General features: G+C 35.2%; 1 protein-coding gene across 5 annotated transcripts in view; it reads left to right on the top strand.

Annotated features, from left to right (window-relative positions):
- PTPN3 (protein tyrosine phosphatase non-receptor type 3) overlaps window positions 1-16,100 on the top strand; it is a 167,334-nt gene that overhangs the window by 138,009 nt on the left and 13,225 nt on the right. For 4 of the 5 annotated variants that reach the window (XM_058832835.1, XM_058832832.1, XM_058832836.1 and 1 more), the window contains exons 19-24: window positions 2,053-2,209; window positions 3,902-4,068; window positions 6,717-6,807; window positions 7,066-7,127; window positions 7,907-8,053; window positions 10,855-10,983. In XM_058832835.1, the coding sequence (XP_058688818.1) occupies window positions 2,053-2,209; window positions 3,902-4,068; window positions 6,717-6,807; window positions 7,066-7,127; window positions 7,907-8,053; window positions 10,855-10,983 (753 nt within the window). The remainder of the gene's footprint in view (window positions 1-2,052; window positions 2,210-3,901; window positions 4,069-6,716; window positions 6,808-7,065; window positions 7,128-7,906; window positions 8,054-10,854; window positions 10,984-16,100) is intronic. The other variant, XM_058832834.1, reaches the window with a different exon arrangement.

Genomic DNA, 16,100 nt, shown 5'->3' with positions numbered 1-16,100 from the left:
CTTACAAGTTCTTGCTGACATCTTGACTCTTCTAGACTGACTTGATAGGGTCTTAATATCACCTATCTTTTCAAATATTTATATTTCAGAGAAAATAACTTAATAATATATAAGAGTGATTAAATTATCCAGTCATTCATAGTTGCATTCTTCAGTCTTGCCTCTGTAAATTGAACAAAATATGGCACTGGTGTTTTTGGGGAGCTGTGAATACCTAGTTAAAGCAGCATTGAAGAACATCATGGCTGTTCCTAATTCCCATTCTTTTTCTGTTTACATTTCTTATAAATCATTGTCAATCTTCCCTATCCTTCATCATTTTCTTTTCTTAATTCTATGGAAAAAGTTGGGGGCAACTTTTCCTTCTTTAAATTTTCAGTCGGCTTTTCTGCACGGGATATTTTCCTCTTGTATGCATCTTTCTTTTCTCTTGCTTCTTTTTCTTCTTTTTCTGTTTTGTGACACTAAAACAGGTCTTAAGTTTCCTTTTCTTTAACTTTGCTGGTACAAATGACTCCCAATTTATTTTCTTCATATTCTTACCTCTATTTTTTTTTTATTCTGCATTTTTTATCTTGTTGATTTTTCTTTTTTCTTTATCATTTCTCCTTTACATCTCTTATTTATTGGTTGGTAATATCAATATATTAGGAGCCATCGGTACAGGGCATAATCAGGATTGGATCTAAGTTTAATATCTTGTTTATGGGGGATTGGTAATGGTTGATTGGTAGGGCTAATGGTGTTGGATGAATAAAGCTCAGGGAACCTGTGCTGGCTATTAAGGGAATACAAGGAGCACCAATGAAGACATAAAAACAGTAAAGGTCTATGTCTCATTCACACAATAAATGAAATGTTTATATATATATCACTCTTGTGTAGCTGGAGGCTTCCAAAGACAAAATAAAGATTAGGATAGTAATGAAGATAAAATTGTTGCATTACTTGATGCTTAAAAATTGTAGACTCCTACACATTCATATTAAAGAACCACAGAAGGTTGGAAGGGTCCAGAGGTCCTCTTGTCCAATCCCCTCTGCTCAGGAGTCACCTAGAGTCAGTTGCCCAGGACCATATCCAGATGGGTTTTGAGTGCTCCAAGGTGGAAACTCCACAATATCTCTGGACAATCTGCTGGAGTGCTCAGTCACCACAGCAGTAGAACTGTTTCCTGATGTTTGAAGGGAGCCTCCTGTGTTTCAGTCAGAGCCATTTTCCTCTGAAGGGAGCCTCCTGTGTTTCAGTCAGAGCCATTTTCCTCTGATCCTGTCACTGGGCACCGCTGAGAGGTTGGCTTCATCTTCTCTGTGCCTTCCCCTTAAGTATTTATGTACACTGCAAGAACTCCTTGAGCCTTTTCTTTTCTATCCTAAATAATCCCAGCTCTCTGAGCCTTCCTTCATGCAAGAGCTGCTCTAGTCCCTTAGACATCTTTGTAGCATTATCACCATCATCATATTCTGGCCATAGCTTTAATTGCTTGTGCTGGACAGAGGGCTAAACATACCGAGAATGGTGATGGAAAAAAACCAACAAACAAACCCTGGAGTCCAACAGTTAATCCAAATCTAAACAAGACTTTGTGAAATAACAAAGATATGAAATGTGTGTGGATTTTTTTTAAATTTAAAAAGTGCATGCCTGGGGAATGTCATGTTAGTTAAATCATGTTCATTAAAATCATACTTCTTAGTATTCACTGCGTAAAAAGTGAGTTGGATTATCGTATGTGTTCAAAACACTTTCTCCAGAAATTCTCCAGAAATTGCTCATCTTTGAGAGCAATCTGATGATGGCTGTTTGATTAATGTGAATTCCTTTTAAAGCTATCAGTATGCTGTTTGAACTGTTCCTTATCATCATGAAGAGACTTTGAAACATGAGAGTTTTAGACCTGAAACCCTTGATAGATCCTCTCATACAGAATATGAAACTTTGTCAGGAGAATTGTGAAGACTTTGCTTACACGTTGTACTTAATATCCTGCTATGTTCCTGCTTGCCCAACTGGTTGTGATGACATTAATGTGTTTCTTTGGTCTTGTAACAGGCTGATAAATGCATTCCAAAGCTGAGTGAAGGTGATCAGATAGTATTAATCAATGGCCGAGATATCTCAGAGCACACGCATGACCAGGTGGTCATGTTCATAAAAGCCAGCAGAGAATCTCACACAAGAGAGCTTGCACTTTTGGTCAGGAGGAAAGGTAACTGGGCTAATTTTATTCACTTCTAATGTTTTTGAGACTGTTGTTCTTATGCTTGGTGGTATACCCACTTCTGTTTGCATAAACATGTTCTCAGTGCACTTGGAACAGGTCTGTGCAAAAAGTAGTTCTCACTAAATTTGTATTAGTAGTACAAGTATTTTCAACTATATAGGTTATTACCACTGTAACAAAGAATCTAGCAAGTCAGAATTTCTTCTTATTTTTTGGTCTAAAAATCTATGAGAATAAATTGTCCCTTGAAAGAGTTTTTTTGGTGATGTGGAGTGTTGGGTTTTTTTCATAAATAAAGCATAATTTTAAAATCTCCCAATTGCATATTCACAAAAACTTGTGGGCTGTTCCCCTGCACAATAATGTGATGAAACAAGCCAAATAAGCTGCTCCTCACCTCATTCTTACAGTAGACATTTGTGACAATACTGTGATAAACTCGTGCTAGTTGCTTGCAGAACTGCTGCCTGCAAAGGGGTGACAGTCTTTGAAATGTGCAAGGTCTTAAGCCTGTATGTTTAAAAATGAATAACTCATCCAGCTTGTCTTTGCTTGCTCCATATTTAAACACCTGTAGATGCCAAGAGCTTTCAGATGATGTCAAACTCTTAATTTGTTATTTGCTTTCCTAAAGAGGTATGGTAGGACATTAGCACAATTACACAATTACGGAGTTTCTGATTGCATGAAGACATAAAAATCTGAAGGGATTATGCATCACTAGGAAACAGGAGGGAATGAAACAGCCTAAGTGATATGTACTTCTGTAACGCTGGCTTTATTTAAAACTTCTTGTGTTTCTAAGAAGACAGATGGGCTCTTTATTTTGTTTTCCACTGGCTTTATGCAGCATTTAGTTTTCCCTTAATTTTCTAGTCCTCTTCCAACTTGCAGTTAAGAGAAATCTGCTTTTGTCTAAAGATAACCTGTGGCCCCATACCAGTAATTTTTTATAGGCGTGAGCATAACCAGCTCCCCATTTTCTGAAGTTTGGCAGGTATGAACTGTTCCCATCACTGCAGAGAATAACCACAGCTGGACATGTCTGGTGATACATTTCATAGGGACAGAACTGCTATGCAGATTATTTCATTAGTGTTTGTCATGTTATTCAATAGCAAGGAATGTTGTAGAAAACTGACTAATCATTATTTTCATCTTTAGTTCCTTCAATGTTAGCACAAGAAATTGCAAACAATAATTCAGTATCTTCTCTAATGGCAAAGGAGTGTGATGAAGGGATTTTTGCATTTGTTTTGCTGTTGGAGGTCCAAATTTATAGAAGATTCTTGTAGAGATAATCCACTAATTATGATCTACAGTTTTTTTAGGTAAAACTCCCTTGTTTTTTACCATGGTGGATGTTGTATTTCATTAGCCTTTTTATCAGTTCATTCTGTAAGACAAGGTTGCAAAAACCTCCTTGTGCTAGGAATTCAAGTTCTTTGCCTTCATAAACAGGTATTTGGAGTTTTTCTTTCAGAAAGGTCATAGGGATATTTTACTCTTTATAGTTTCTATAGTAATATAGTACAGAAAGAAATGTGATTGTGTTGTTATTTCCTTTTCTGAAGTTTTGCAAACTCTGTTGTTATTTCAAGCTGGTAAATTTTTATATCTGTTAAAAAAACATTTGTGCTCCATGTAATGAATTATAACTTCATACACATCTTTCAGTAGTTAAACAGTTTGTGGAGACCAAATCAGAAGATGAAGCTGATTCCCACATTCTGCCAGAATCTATTCTTCCTGTCTGTTCTGAATGTGGTGGTGATACACTGGAGGAGTCTATGGAGCAGCTAAGAAGAGGGCTAGAAAGTGGGACTGTCCTTATTCAGTTTGAGGTATGTAATACTCAATTGTGTAATGCTGTTAGTGTAGAACAATAGCTGTAACCAGAAAGTAATGGAGGTGTTGCAATTAGTTACAAATCTCTTTGTTCCTGTTCAATCTTATCTCAAGAGAGCAACAATTTGACTTGCCCATCAGTTTCACACTTCACTACTTAGAATAGGGAAGAGCTAGTTTTAACACTTACACAAAATACCATCTGAGAAAAATGTGTTTCAATTAATATTTTTCTGGCTCAAGTACTCAAATTTCACTAAATTAGTATTTTTTACAGTTGTTTTACTGAGTAGCATAGTGGGATTTTGACAGAGATCAGTCTTCTACTTTGTTTCTTTTTCTATGTTCTTCAATGTGTTAGCAAGGAAGGTCATAGAAAACTTATAAAATGTTTTATATTTTATTAAATTAGTTCCTTCAGTGTTAGTGTAAGAAATTCCAAAGGATAGTTCATCTGCTTCTCTAATGGCAAAGGAGTGCAGTATGTATGTTTGTGGTTGCCTTACTCTTGTAGATTGAAACATTTATAGTAGCTCTGAAAAAACCCTAGTTTATTAGGATTTTTAAAATTTGCATGGAGTTCTGAAGTAACCCCTTCTGTCACTGAAAACTTGTAGAACAGCAATAATTTTTTTCCCCTTTTGATATTTTTTCTCCACTGTTTTTTTTAAAGCTGGAAAATTTAATGGTAATGGCTGAAGAGTTGTGGTACTGTTTATTGCATAACCACTCTTTGTATGAGGTTTCCTTTATTTCTATGACTTCTGAGAATTAAAATTCCCCTGGTTTTAAGGAGTCATAGACAATAGTTCATAACTGCTTTCCAAAATCCACAGTAGTGGATGAAACACACCAATTACAATTAAGTTGTTGGCTATTTAAGTGTGTATTGAAATGTAAACTGACCTTGCAATACTTTCATAATTGTCAAATTTGTGAAGTAAATTTGTGCACAAATTTCCTGTAGTGAACTTCATAGGATATTTTATCCTTTGTAATATTCTGATATATGATATTATGATATTCATAGGATATTTGATCCTGTATTTTATCCTTTTTTATGGCACTGTTTATAGAAGAATTTTACAGAAAAAGCACAAAAGCTTTTTGAAATCTAATAAACTAGGGGATAGCTTAGTGGCCTTCTTGCTTTGAGTTCATTGTTTAGTCATCTTGCAATGGCAGTGTCTCCTCATCAACTTTGGTGACTCAAATTCCTCATTCACTTTAGTAAAATAGTAAATAATTAGCCAATAGACTGTGAATAATCAAGTTTTTCCAGAATATCTTCCTCCATTTAGTCAGAAGTTAAGAAGTTTGTCAGTAGCAAATGGCTGTTTGCCAGGCAACAATGAATCTCAAGAATGGTTAGTTGACTTAAAATTATTCTTCCTTGTCTTCCTAAAAAAGGCAGAAATTGCAGCCTGGCTCTAGTAAAGTGGAACTTCATTTACAACAGATAGACGTTTTTCCATTACATCTATTATCAAGTTCTCTTCTCACATGGCTTGTTTATGTTGTATAAGTTGAAAAGTGCACTGAGCTGTGATACAGCATTTTAAGGTCCAACAAATCTCAGTTGAATAATTATTTTTGTGTGTCACCCTTTTTCTCTCAGCCAGAAAATAGGGGATTTTAGCCTCCTATTTTTTTCATTCCATTTTATATATGGAACAATATTCAAAATCTTCATTAAACCTGTAAGACATAATGAGCTCCTTGGTAAGTGTTCAGTGAAGGATGTAAAATTCTGGAACAGCCAAATTAGTAACTCAGTTGTAAGGTGCTTTCATGTGTATTTAATACACAAAAGCTATGGTTGTTTATTGACAATTCTTGTGGATTTGTTTGGTGTTTTTTGCTTTTTTGTTGTTTTGGGGGTTTTTTGGGTTTTTTTCTTGTTGTTTTTTTCCCCTTTGTGCCTTCTTTTTGGTCTTGTTTGATGTACTTGGAAACAAAAAACATAAAGGTTTGAAAGGACCTCCAGGATGATGGAGTCCAACCATTAACTTAACACCAACTTCAAAATTTTGCTTATATACACATTATGTATACCCCATTTCATATGTCCAAATTTACTCCAGATAAAGTCTGCAACATAGTGGTTGGCCCAAAAGCAAAGAAGTCACACGTTAAGAAATTTTGATACATTGAAGTTTTGGGTTTTTAGGTACTTGCAGGATTGAAATGGATAGGTTTAGTCCAGAGAATAAAAATTTTTCTGAAATTTTTGTATTATAGTTTATTCCAGAGAATAAATCTGCAGGTATTTTTTTTTTGTTCTGATTTATTCACTGCTCCCTTGTTCCACCCTCAACCACTGTTGTCCTTCTCGTCTGCAGTTTTAAAAGCAAAACACAAACTTGCAGAGCAACAGTTTATTTCAATGATGCTCACATGCTGTTTTTGTTTTTTGTTTTTTTCCTAGAAATTCTTCTAGCTATCCTAATTGGCTAACATTAATAGAAATTCTTGTCATGTTAAATACAAAAACCTCTCAAGCAAATTTTGCAGAAGGATAGGAAAAATATTAAAGAAAATATGGGTTTTTTTCAGTCTATGTATTTTTGTGCGAATGTAATTAGTGTGTGTACAGCAGAATCACATCCCTCAAAATCCTATAATTTTTCATTCTACTTTGCAGCAACTTTATAGAAAGAAACCAGGATTGGCTGTTACATGTGCAAAGGTACCTCAGAATATGGACAAGAATAGATACAAAGATGTTCTACCTTGTGAGTCTAAAATATAGTTTCTGCCTATTTTGCTTTTTAAAACTGCTGTTTTGAACTTGCTGATTGAAGATTTTATTATATAATTGAAGTCAGGTAATTGGTCATTTTATTTTCTAAAACATAGTTTATTCTGTTTGTATTCTGCTGTTTGTGTTTCTACAATTTCTTAGTTTGTTGTTTTGGTTTTTTTTAACTTAATAGAGGGGAAGTATGTCCCTTAATTGCTAATTTTATTCCCTCTTTCTTGTGTGTGTGCAGATGATGCCACAAGGATAATATTGCAAGGAGATGAAGATTACATTAATGCAAATTATGTGAATGTAAGTCATATAGAGACCTGCATTTACTCATTTTCTATATTACTAAAGCAGACAAAATTTGTCTTTTTTAGGGAGTAAGGTTATTTTATTTTAATTTGTGGGATTTGTAAATGTGAAAGATGCAAAATTTCATAACCTAAAAATAGCGTCTGTTGTGAAACAGGTGACCATCCTAATACACGGTGGGTGCTGCCATGTAGTGATACACTGTGATATATGCACAGTCCTTAACCAGCAAAAATTGTTTCATTTTTCCATATACTTCAAATGCTGAGGTTGTCTCCATGGAACTAAGCCTTTTTTTCCCTCTAGAACCACTTATGACCTACCAGCTATGTTATGAAGGATCCAGAAGATAAATTAGAGCCTTGATTTCCCTCATCAATCACATGTAGACTGGGAGTCAGGGAAAAGAGGGGAAAATGTGTATATATTTCTGTCAGATACATAAGCTAAGTACCTAAATTACAGAATCAATTATTAACTTCCTGTATTTAGTATCAGGGAATAAACAACTTTTGCTATACCTTTGGTGTATATACCCTGCCACCATTCCTTACAAAATATAGAAAGCTTTGTAGTTTCAATTTTTCAAGTACATTTTCACTATTAATCCTCTGCTCATAGTTCAGCATGAAGGACTATAGAATCTGTGCTTTACATCTGTTTGAAATTAATGATTTAATTTTTTTTATATAACTTTTTTTTTAACACTGAGTTAAAAAAGTACTCGAGTAGTGAGAGTGAACTTAACATAGGATTTTTCTTTCCCTCTGTAGATGGAAATTCCTTCTGCTGGCATTGTGAACCGGTACATTGCTACTCAGGGGCCTCTTCCACACACGTGTGCACACTTCTGGCAAGTAGTCTGGGATCACAAATTATCACTGATCATCATGTTAACGACTCTCACTGAACGAGGACGGGTAAGTACCCAGATCCTTTGTATGCTGAAGAAATGTACTGTACTTTTGAACTTTTTTCCATTGCTATGGTTAAATAACCCTAAAAAGGGCCAACTTCTGTTGAATTATTCTTCTGAGGACGAGGCTTTCTGAATTACTTAGACACAGCAGATGGTCCTCAACTTGCTTTTTGTTATGCTGCTTTGCAAACAAACCAGCTTCCTGATAAACAGAAATCTCTTCATTCACTCTGTTGTGCTGGTCAGATGGGCACTATGTGCTGCTGTATTTCTCCCTGAGTATTGGCCTCCATGTGGCAGTTTCTCTTCAAAAGATTCAGCAAATGTCTGGAAGCATTGAATGGGTTGAGAAAACCTTGTAGTCTAGCTGTAAAAATGAGTCTGCCATTGTGGTATCTACTAGTGGTCAGAATTTAGCTTGCTTATTTTTATTTACATCTCCTTTTCCTTCCTATAATTGCTCTGATAATTTTTAATTATTTTTAGATTAATTCTGTCTCTCCTTGAATTTTGGAATAGCACGGTGAAATTCTGGTGTATTTTGATTTAGTTTGTCCTTTGTAATTTTAAAGATTAAGTCTTTATATTAAATGGAAAGGTATTGGTTTTGGAAACTGAAAACTCGACAGTTGGATTTTTTAAGAGGTGGAGAAGGTGGTGTCTCCTGTATTCCTTCACTGTAGCCTTTATCTGTATTTCATATATGATCTGTCCTACATTACCAAATTTATCTGGCATCCCAGTCAAAATCCAGTGTTTTTAGAAAGCAAGGGAGTATTTTAAGTCTTAAGCAACATAAAGATTGAGATGTAAGGAGGTACAGTTAAGCAACAATTAGGTTCAAACCATGGTCACGTTATGCGGCTGCTCATGGAAGCAGACACTATTGAACATCAGATGACATAAAAATGCTCCCTTCATCTTTTGATTGTATTGGTGTATTCATTTCCTTGTATTGAGGAGAAACACAAATCAGTAGTAGTCTGGAGTTCATACAGTCAATTGTAAACTTCAAGGCAATTATTGATAACTTCTAATCATCCTTCTGGTGCCTTTGTATGCCAGGCACTTTCATGAGATTTGTTTGCCTTCAGAAATTATTTAAACTTGCCCAGTTTGTGGGTGAACTTTCAAACTTTCAGATGTAGAAAAAGATGTATGTTCTTGTCAATAATCTCTCCATTGGCAAATTCCAAATGTTTTCTGTAAGAGACGCTTCAGGGCATGGATGGTCTGAGACACGGCAGAGACCTCTATAGTCGAGTTAGATGTTAGTAGTTTATTTCAGGGCGTGGGAGAGAGAGAGAGAGAGCTTGCTATGAGCTAACAGATGAAGCTCAAAGCAGGCTCAGAGGGAACAATACAAAAGGGGGTAAAATATGAATACATTAGTTCAAGACTTAAGATTGCTAAGAAAGAGGGTAACAGAACAGAAGTGAGAGAGCCGGGGAAAAAGGGATAAAGAAGAGCAGGAAAGAGCAGGAAAAAGAGAGATTAGAGAACGTAGTAAGAGAGACAAGAGAAAACAGGAGAGCCAAGAGAAACAAGAGAGTCAAGAGAGAGAACTCTCTTTCACAATTACTTATATAACTTATACCTTGAATATTCTATTCCTTCACTAACCAATCTTTCTAAGTATATTAATACAGTAACATTTGTGTGCGACCTATAGAAATCGCTGCTTTTGCATATTTATCTCAGGGTCCTTTAGACCTTTCCTTATAAGGCTGGGAAGAGGGGTCTCAGCTTAGTTTTACTGGGGGAAAGAATGTGTTCTGGCATACCAGCCTGGTTTCTTTGAATTATTCAAACCATGCTTTCATTTGTATTTCTTCCTTAGCCTTTCTGGCTAAAGAGTCATATTTATAATTTCTTTCTAATTCTACCTTCCCAAAAGTTTTCCTAGGCCGTGGAAGTTTTACATTCCAGACTATCTCTTTCCAATGGTGTTAAGATTTGTATGATAGGATTTTTTTTTCTCCACAGTACTGTTCAGTTTTTCAAAAATGGATACATTGTTTTGCCTTAAATATGAAGGGGAAAGTAGTTAAGATAAACCACAGTAAAACTTTCAGGCATAATGGTTATAATCTGGATTTCAAGCCTCTGAAAACTGAGCTCTATTAAAGGTAAAATTAAGAAATTCTAACTTTTAAAAAATTCCAGCTTGTGCTACTCTGTATCAATTTAAAAATTACAGACAAAAACAACTTTGAACTTTGCGCTGGTTGCAGTGTCACATCAAAGTTTTAATTATTTTCACATGTGGAGATCCCACACTCTCATAGAGCTTCTTGTTCCTGCGCTTGTCCTTCTTTGTGGAATTTTTTTGCCAACATCAGTCCGAATTTCCCTTGTTGCTTCTTTACAGTTGCCTCTTGTCCTTTCATTGCTCACTTTCAAGAAAAGTGTGGCTTTTCCTTTTCTGTAACCTGCTATTAGATGGATAAAGTTAGTTTCAAATTTAACCCCTGCACTTCTTAAGACAGAATAAATCCATCTTTATTCTCCCACATTATGCCATGACAAGTCATTCTAGCAATTAAGAAAAGCAGCAGACAAAGCATCATGCCTCTAATTTACCTGAATATTTCTTTTAAATCCGTAAAGCAGAAGTTTATGGAGAACTTAGGCTATGTTGTCCTGTTATTTTTCAATTTGGATGGAGGCAAATCTCACCAGCAAACTAAAACAGATTTTGTACCACTCCTTGAATTCCCTGAACCACAACATAGGAAGGAAGGCTGGAAACGGAAGGCCTTGTATACAACAATCTTGACATGTGCCTAATTGTCTTTACAGACCAAATGTCATCAGTACTGGCCTGATCCACCAGATGTCATGGAATATGGCTGCTTCCGTGTCAGATGCCACTCTGAAGACTGCACGATTGCTTATGTTGTCAGAAAAATGGTCATTACAAATATTGAGGTAAATGCCCCTTGCCTTTAATTATCCCCCAATAAGATGAATGAATACATTTATAGATGGGTAGATAAAGACTACGTGTTTGGCAGTGTATATCTCTGTGTGTGGATATGATGTGTGTCCATATACACACACACACATTTTTTGAAATAGAATACGTGTATATTATATGGATCAACATTGTATGATTATTTCTTTAGAGCTTCTTCAAAGACACATTTTTTGAAGTTCTGTAATAAATTATGCTGTACAGGTACTGCAGTAACTTCATAAGGATGTTTAGTACTTTTCTTTAAATGGTTTTGCAATCACTGATTCTTCATAAGTACTTTGATTTATAATGATTTGATTGATAATGAGAGTTTTTTTCATAAGTAACTCTGCTCTTTCAAGGATGAAATATGGGTCACTTGGTTAATAGCACATGCAGCTAGAACAGCTAATAAAGAAGTGAGGCATAATAAAGTTGTTTTGAGAGAAGATGCAGAATCTCACCAGTTCCTTTTCATTGTCTTTAGTCAGATTTCAAAAAAGAAAAAAGTTCATATGTATCTCAATTGACATGTGTTCAATTTATGAAAAATACTTATATTCCATAACTGCTAATACTTTCATGCTAATGTCTAGTGAGTTAGAAAGCAAAGAGAAGGCAAAACACAGTGTTTTGTTTATCTTTGTGAAATCTGTGTTCAGGTCATGTCTGGACTTCCCAAAACCTGAATTGTAGGGGTTGAAGTTTGGATTTTGTTTCTAAGTTGACCTGCATTTCTTATACATTCCCCTTCATCTCTTTTCCAAAATTCTACTGCCACAGGTATTTTCTGAAAAGATGAAGGGCTTATGCTATCATAAGATGTGTAAGAAATCACTGTATACTGATCAAAGGTTAATTTGCAGTCCATCTTTTAAGCTTCTGTAATGCTAAGTAGCTTTTACTGTTACCTAGTAGTAATAGTATGTAGTAAGCAAGGAAAAGGCAAAATCGGTTTTAAAATATAATATTTAATCAATGTTCTTACAGCAAGTTGACCAATCCTTTAATCTCATACGTTTGTAACTTGACATTTTCTTACTTGACAGTGCATCCAAATTTGTTTTAATGTGATTAAGTTTTTCTTTGCAGTCATAAACATGTGAGATGTCAGATGTCAGTACTTAAAGGTTTTTCAGTTAAGACAGTTTACAGTACTTCTGTTTCTAGGTATGAGAAACTGCTCAGTCAGGGAGGAGCATGACATTTGTTTCTGTATTTTGGACAATTACTCTGTAAGTGATAAACTTGAATGTCAACACAGAAGAAATTAACCTCATAAAAATAGTACTGCAACTATATGTACCCAAAGTTTTAGTCCTTGTCACTCAAGTTATTTATTTGTAACCTTTCTAAGTCTCATAAAAAGAAAAAGGTTTAATTTCCTGCATTTTCTTTTCAATACGAAGATTGAAAGCTATACTGTAGCACTAAGTTTGAGGGGTTTTGGGGTTGGTTGAGGCTTTTCGTTTTTTAAAAAAAGCTTCTGAACACTTTGGGGACCAGAACAAACAAACCAAATTAAAGAAATCATGTAATGAAAGTGCAGAGTTCATCACATAGTGCAGTATTTTGTAAATCAAGATACATATTTCTTTATGATCCTTGACAAAATAGCATAAGAAGCCTGAAAAAAAATTTCATTCCATTTCCTTTAACATAAATGCCTTGCAATATATGATTGGCCATGAAATCTCACTGGTTTTGAAATATAAAGAGCCGAAGAACAAAAGTAAGTTAGAAGTGCTATGGCAAGTATGTACAGCAGCATAATAATGTGTGAAAAGTTGTCCAAGATGTCTCAAATGCGTCTTGCGAGAGTATCTACTCTTTAGAAACTGAGCTTTAACCCTGATCATTCACACTTAGCTTTCAAGGTATATTTGTGAAGCTCACTGGCAAGGAGCGTGCCTTTTCCTGCTTGGAAGATAAAAAGACCATTTCAGAGTTAATGTGGTTCTATACTGATTTTTTTGTTGTCTCATTATTGAAGATTATGTTATAACCTCTGTGAAAAAGGACATTAACTGAAATAATTGAAATGTAAAATCAATTGCTTGTTTTTTAATATAAGTAAGAATTAAGGCTGACATTTCAAGTTTAAATTTCCTACTTTCTATATGATTATTATTATTCTAAGTTCTGTGTGTTGATTTTCTGAAGAGCACACAAATCTTTTATTAATCAGGGAGAGTGTATCATTTAAAGAGAATGAAACAAGGAAGTTTGCTTTTTGATGTAATTATAATAAGCAAGTCTGCAAACTGCAGAAGGATGAAGAATGGATATTTTTGTGGCTGAAGGTCTTCTCAGTAGAGTATTGCAAGTGTTAGAGCTGCCATTTGAAGCATTGCCTGTGACAGCCCTATTCTTTGTAAGGAGTTTCAGCCCCAGTGACAGACTCACTGGAAAAGATTATGTGATTCTGAGCAAAATCTACGGTGTTAGCTTAATCACAATGAAGCTGCTGCTGCAGTTACCTAGCTTAAATTTGCTCAGGATGGGTAGGGACAAGTACATAGGTTTGCTGGAGAATTTTTTGCTGAACAACTTCACTGTAATGACAGTGAAGAAGCACAACAACAGACAGCTGGGGATTAACATGATGTCTTAGACTTCTGCAGTTCCTAACTAATTAAATATGGATCAATGCCACGAAGAAGCTAAATGTGGGCCAAAGGACTGACGATAAAATGGGAAAATTACATTATCCTGAAGTGTTGCTGGAGTCTGGGCTAATTTACTTGAATCCATAATTTTTAAACTGATTTGGAGAAATATCAAATCCATGAATTCCACTGAAATCAGTCCACAGGAATTAAAAAAAAAAATCATTAAATAGTTTTGGAATAGCAAGGTGTACAAGGTCAAATTAAGCAAAAATAGCAACCAAGCCATAAGCAGCTCTTGCTGGCTCACTTTCTCTAAGACTCATAAAATAGAACAAATAAAACCAGATTTTTATGAAGAAATATTATACATTTATCAATCATTAGGATGACTATCATTGAAAACCTGTGTGCAAAAAGAAAAAATTCTGGAAAATACTTAAACTTAGTTGCAGAAAATAGTGGTTTGATACATGAGTATAATGACAAGTTGCCACTTATTTTCCATTACCAGGTTTATACAATGGAGGGAGAGCTGGGAGGAATAGTGTTTAAAAATAGGTATTGATAGCCGAACATGTACTGTAGGGCTAACTATGGAACCAGTAACTATACTTCTAGCATTTTTGCATGTATAAGTGCTAGATTTTAGTAACTTTGGTGGTCTTTTAATGCAAGTTACTTCCATGTGGAGTGTTGTTTGGCTGACATTTTCTGTATTTAAAAAACTGATTTTCACTAGACTTGAAGATATTACTTTTTTAAAGAAGAAAAAAAAATTCTAAAAATAGCTTTAAAAATCATGACTTCATCAAAGTACTGCTTTGACATTTTCTGCATGAGACGTAAAAGCTTAGACATAGAAAAACTAATTCTAATATAAATGAATATATTTACTGCTTACATCAGGTTTAAATTGCTAATAACACATAAAGTGTTTTAAAATACTTGTGCATTTTGAAAAGCAAGTGACAGAATAGTCAAGCTTCAGCATTTTGAATCATCCCAGAAGAACTCAACAAAAGAATCAAAACTGATAGTGTTAAAGCACAAATAATTAGAGGGCTACACTGAGGCTCGAAGCATAACTGGAATAATTAACAAACACCTATATTGGTCTCTAAAGATGATTAGGGCACATAACAGAAATTGGAGATTCTTATAGCAAAAGCAGCAGCTCTGAGGGCTAATTGCATGTTCTTAGTGTATTCTCACTCTGAATAAGTCTTACGTAACATACTTCTTGTACCTGATGCCTGTAAACGATTTAACTAAATGCAGCTCACTCTATTTGAGCCTGAAGCACTGATAAGTAAAAATTAAGTCAGCTCTTTCCTTTGTTCTGAGCTTGAAAAATAACTTCTTGCTTCTACAGATGACTGTCAGTGTTTCTCAGGTGTGCCACTGGCACTTATCCATGTTGTATAACTTTTGGTTCTTGAAGCACATGAAGGACAACTGGGTACTCAGTCTTGGATAATTTTCAAATTAGTCAAATATTTGTTTTACCACGATGCTGTAATTCAGACATCTCTAATTTAAGACAATGAGCTCAAACTGTTACATGTAATTGCTGCTTTATCTCATTTCCCTTTTGAAGAGGTTCTGATGAAGCATGTGCAGATTTTTAAAGAAGGACTTTCAATTTAAAGACATTTCTAGACATGTTTTTGTATTTATTTTTTTTAATCTGTGGCATTTCAGAAAAATATGAATGGTAATCATTTGATCAAGGTCAACTTTTTCTACTCAGTAGAGCTGGGTAGCAAAAGGCCATACATACATTTCATGCAGAGATCCTGGTCATTGTGCATCTCTCGATGACATGGATGGTAGATCCTGATGTAATTTGTATTATGGTGAGCTTGGTCATTAATGTTAGATTACGTTGTCCATGTGGGTCTTATGCTGGCCCTTTTTAATTGTTGATTGCTCAGGCTCTGCTTTTAAGAAGCAAAGTATGAGCTGCGTCGTTTTGCTTTTTGTCCTTAAGGGCAATTGTAAATTTCTGAAATTGCTCTGACTGGAATAAATGTATTCCCTAAAACTCTACTTAGTACATAGGTAGTACTTATTCCATCTTTTGTGTCCTACTAGCCTGTTCCCTGAGAGTGGAGCACCCTCAAGTGGGAGAGGAAAACAAGCAGTTGAAGACATTTAAAACATGTCCTATATTTCAGCAGTTGTGAGTGTAAGAGAAAAGGGGGAAAAAAGTTTTAAAGTCACTAGCATCACAAAAACATTCCTGTGTGGACCACTAGGGAACAGCCAGCTTTTACAGACTAATCCAGTCAAAAAGGAGAGTTTTATTTCAGAAGGCTGCCAAATTTTAAGTCCGGCAATGGACAGAAAATAAATGCAGGTAACGGGTTAGCTATTGCAAAACATGGGGAAGGAATAAAGGAACATGGGGACACAGTTTGTAAGGATTGAGATCTTTGCTGCATGATGCAGCAGAGCTCACGAGCCTCTTCCCACCC

Source organism: Poecile atricapillus, chromosome 2 (assembly GCF_030490865.1).
Source record: "Poecile atricapillus isolate bPoeAtr1 chromosome 2, bPoeAtr1.hap1, whole genome shotgun sequence".
NCBI classification, from domain to species: domain Eukaryota; kingdom Metazoa; phylum Chordata; class Aves; order Passeriformes; family Paridae; genus Poecile; species Poecile atricapillus.
Note: the sequence above shows the minus strand (reverse complement) of the source record. Positions and strands in the feature narration are given on the sequence as shown.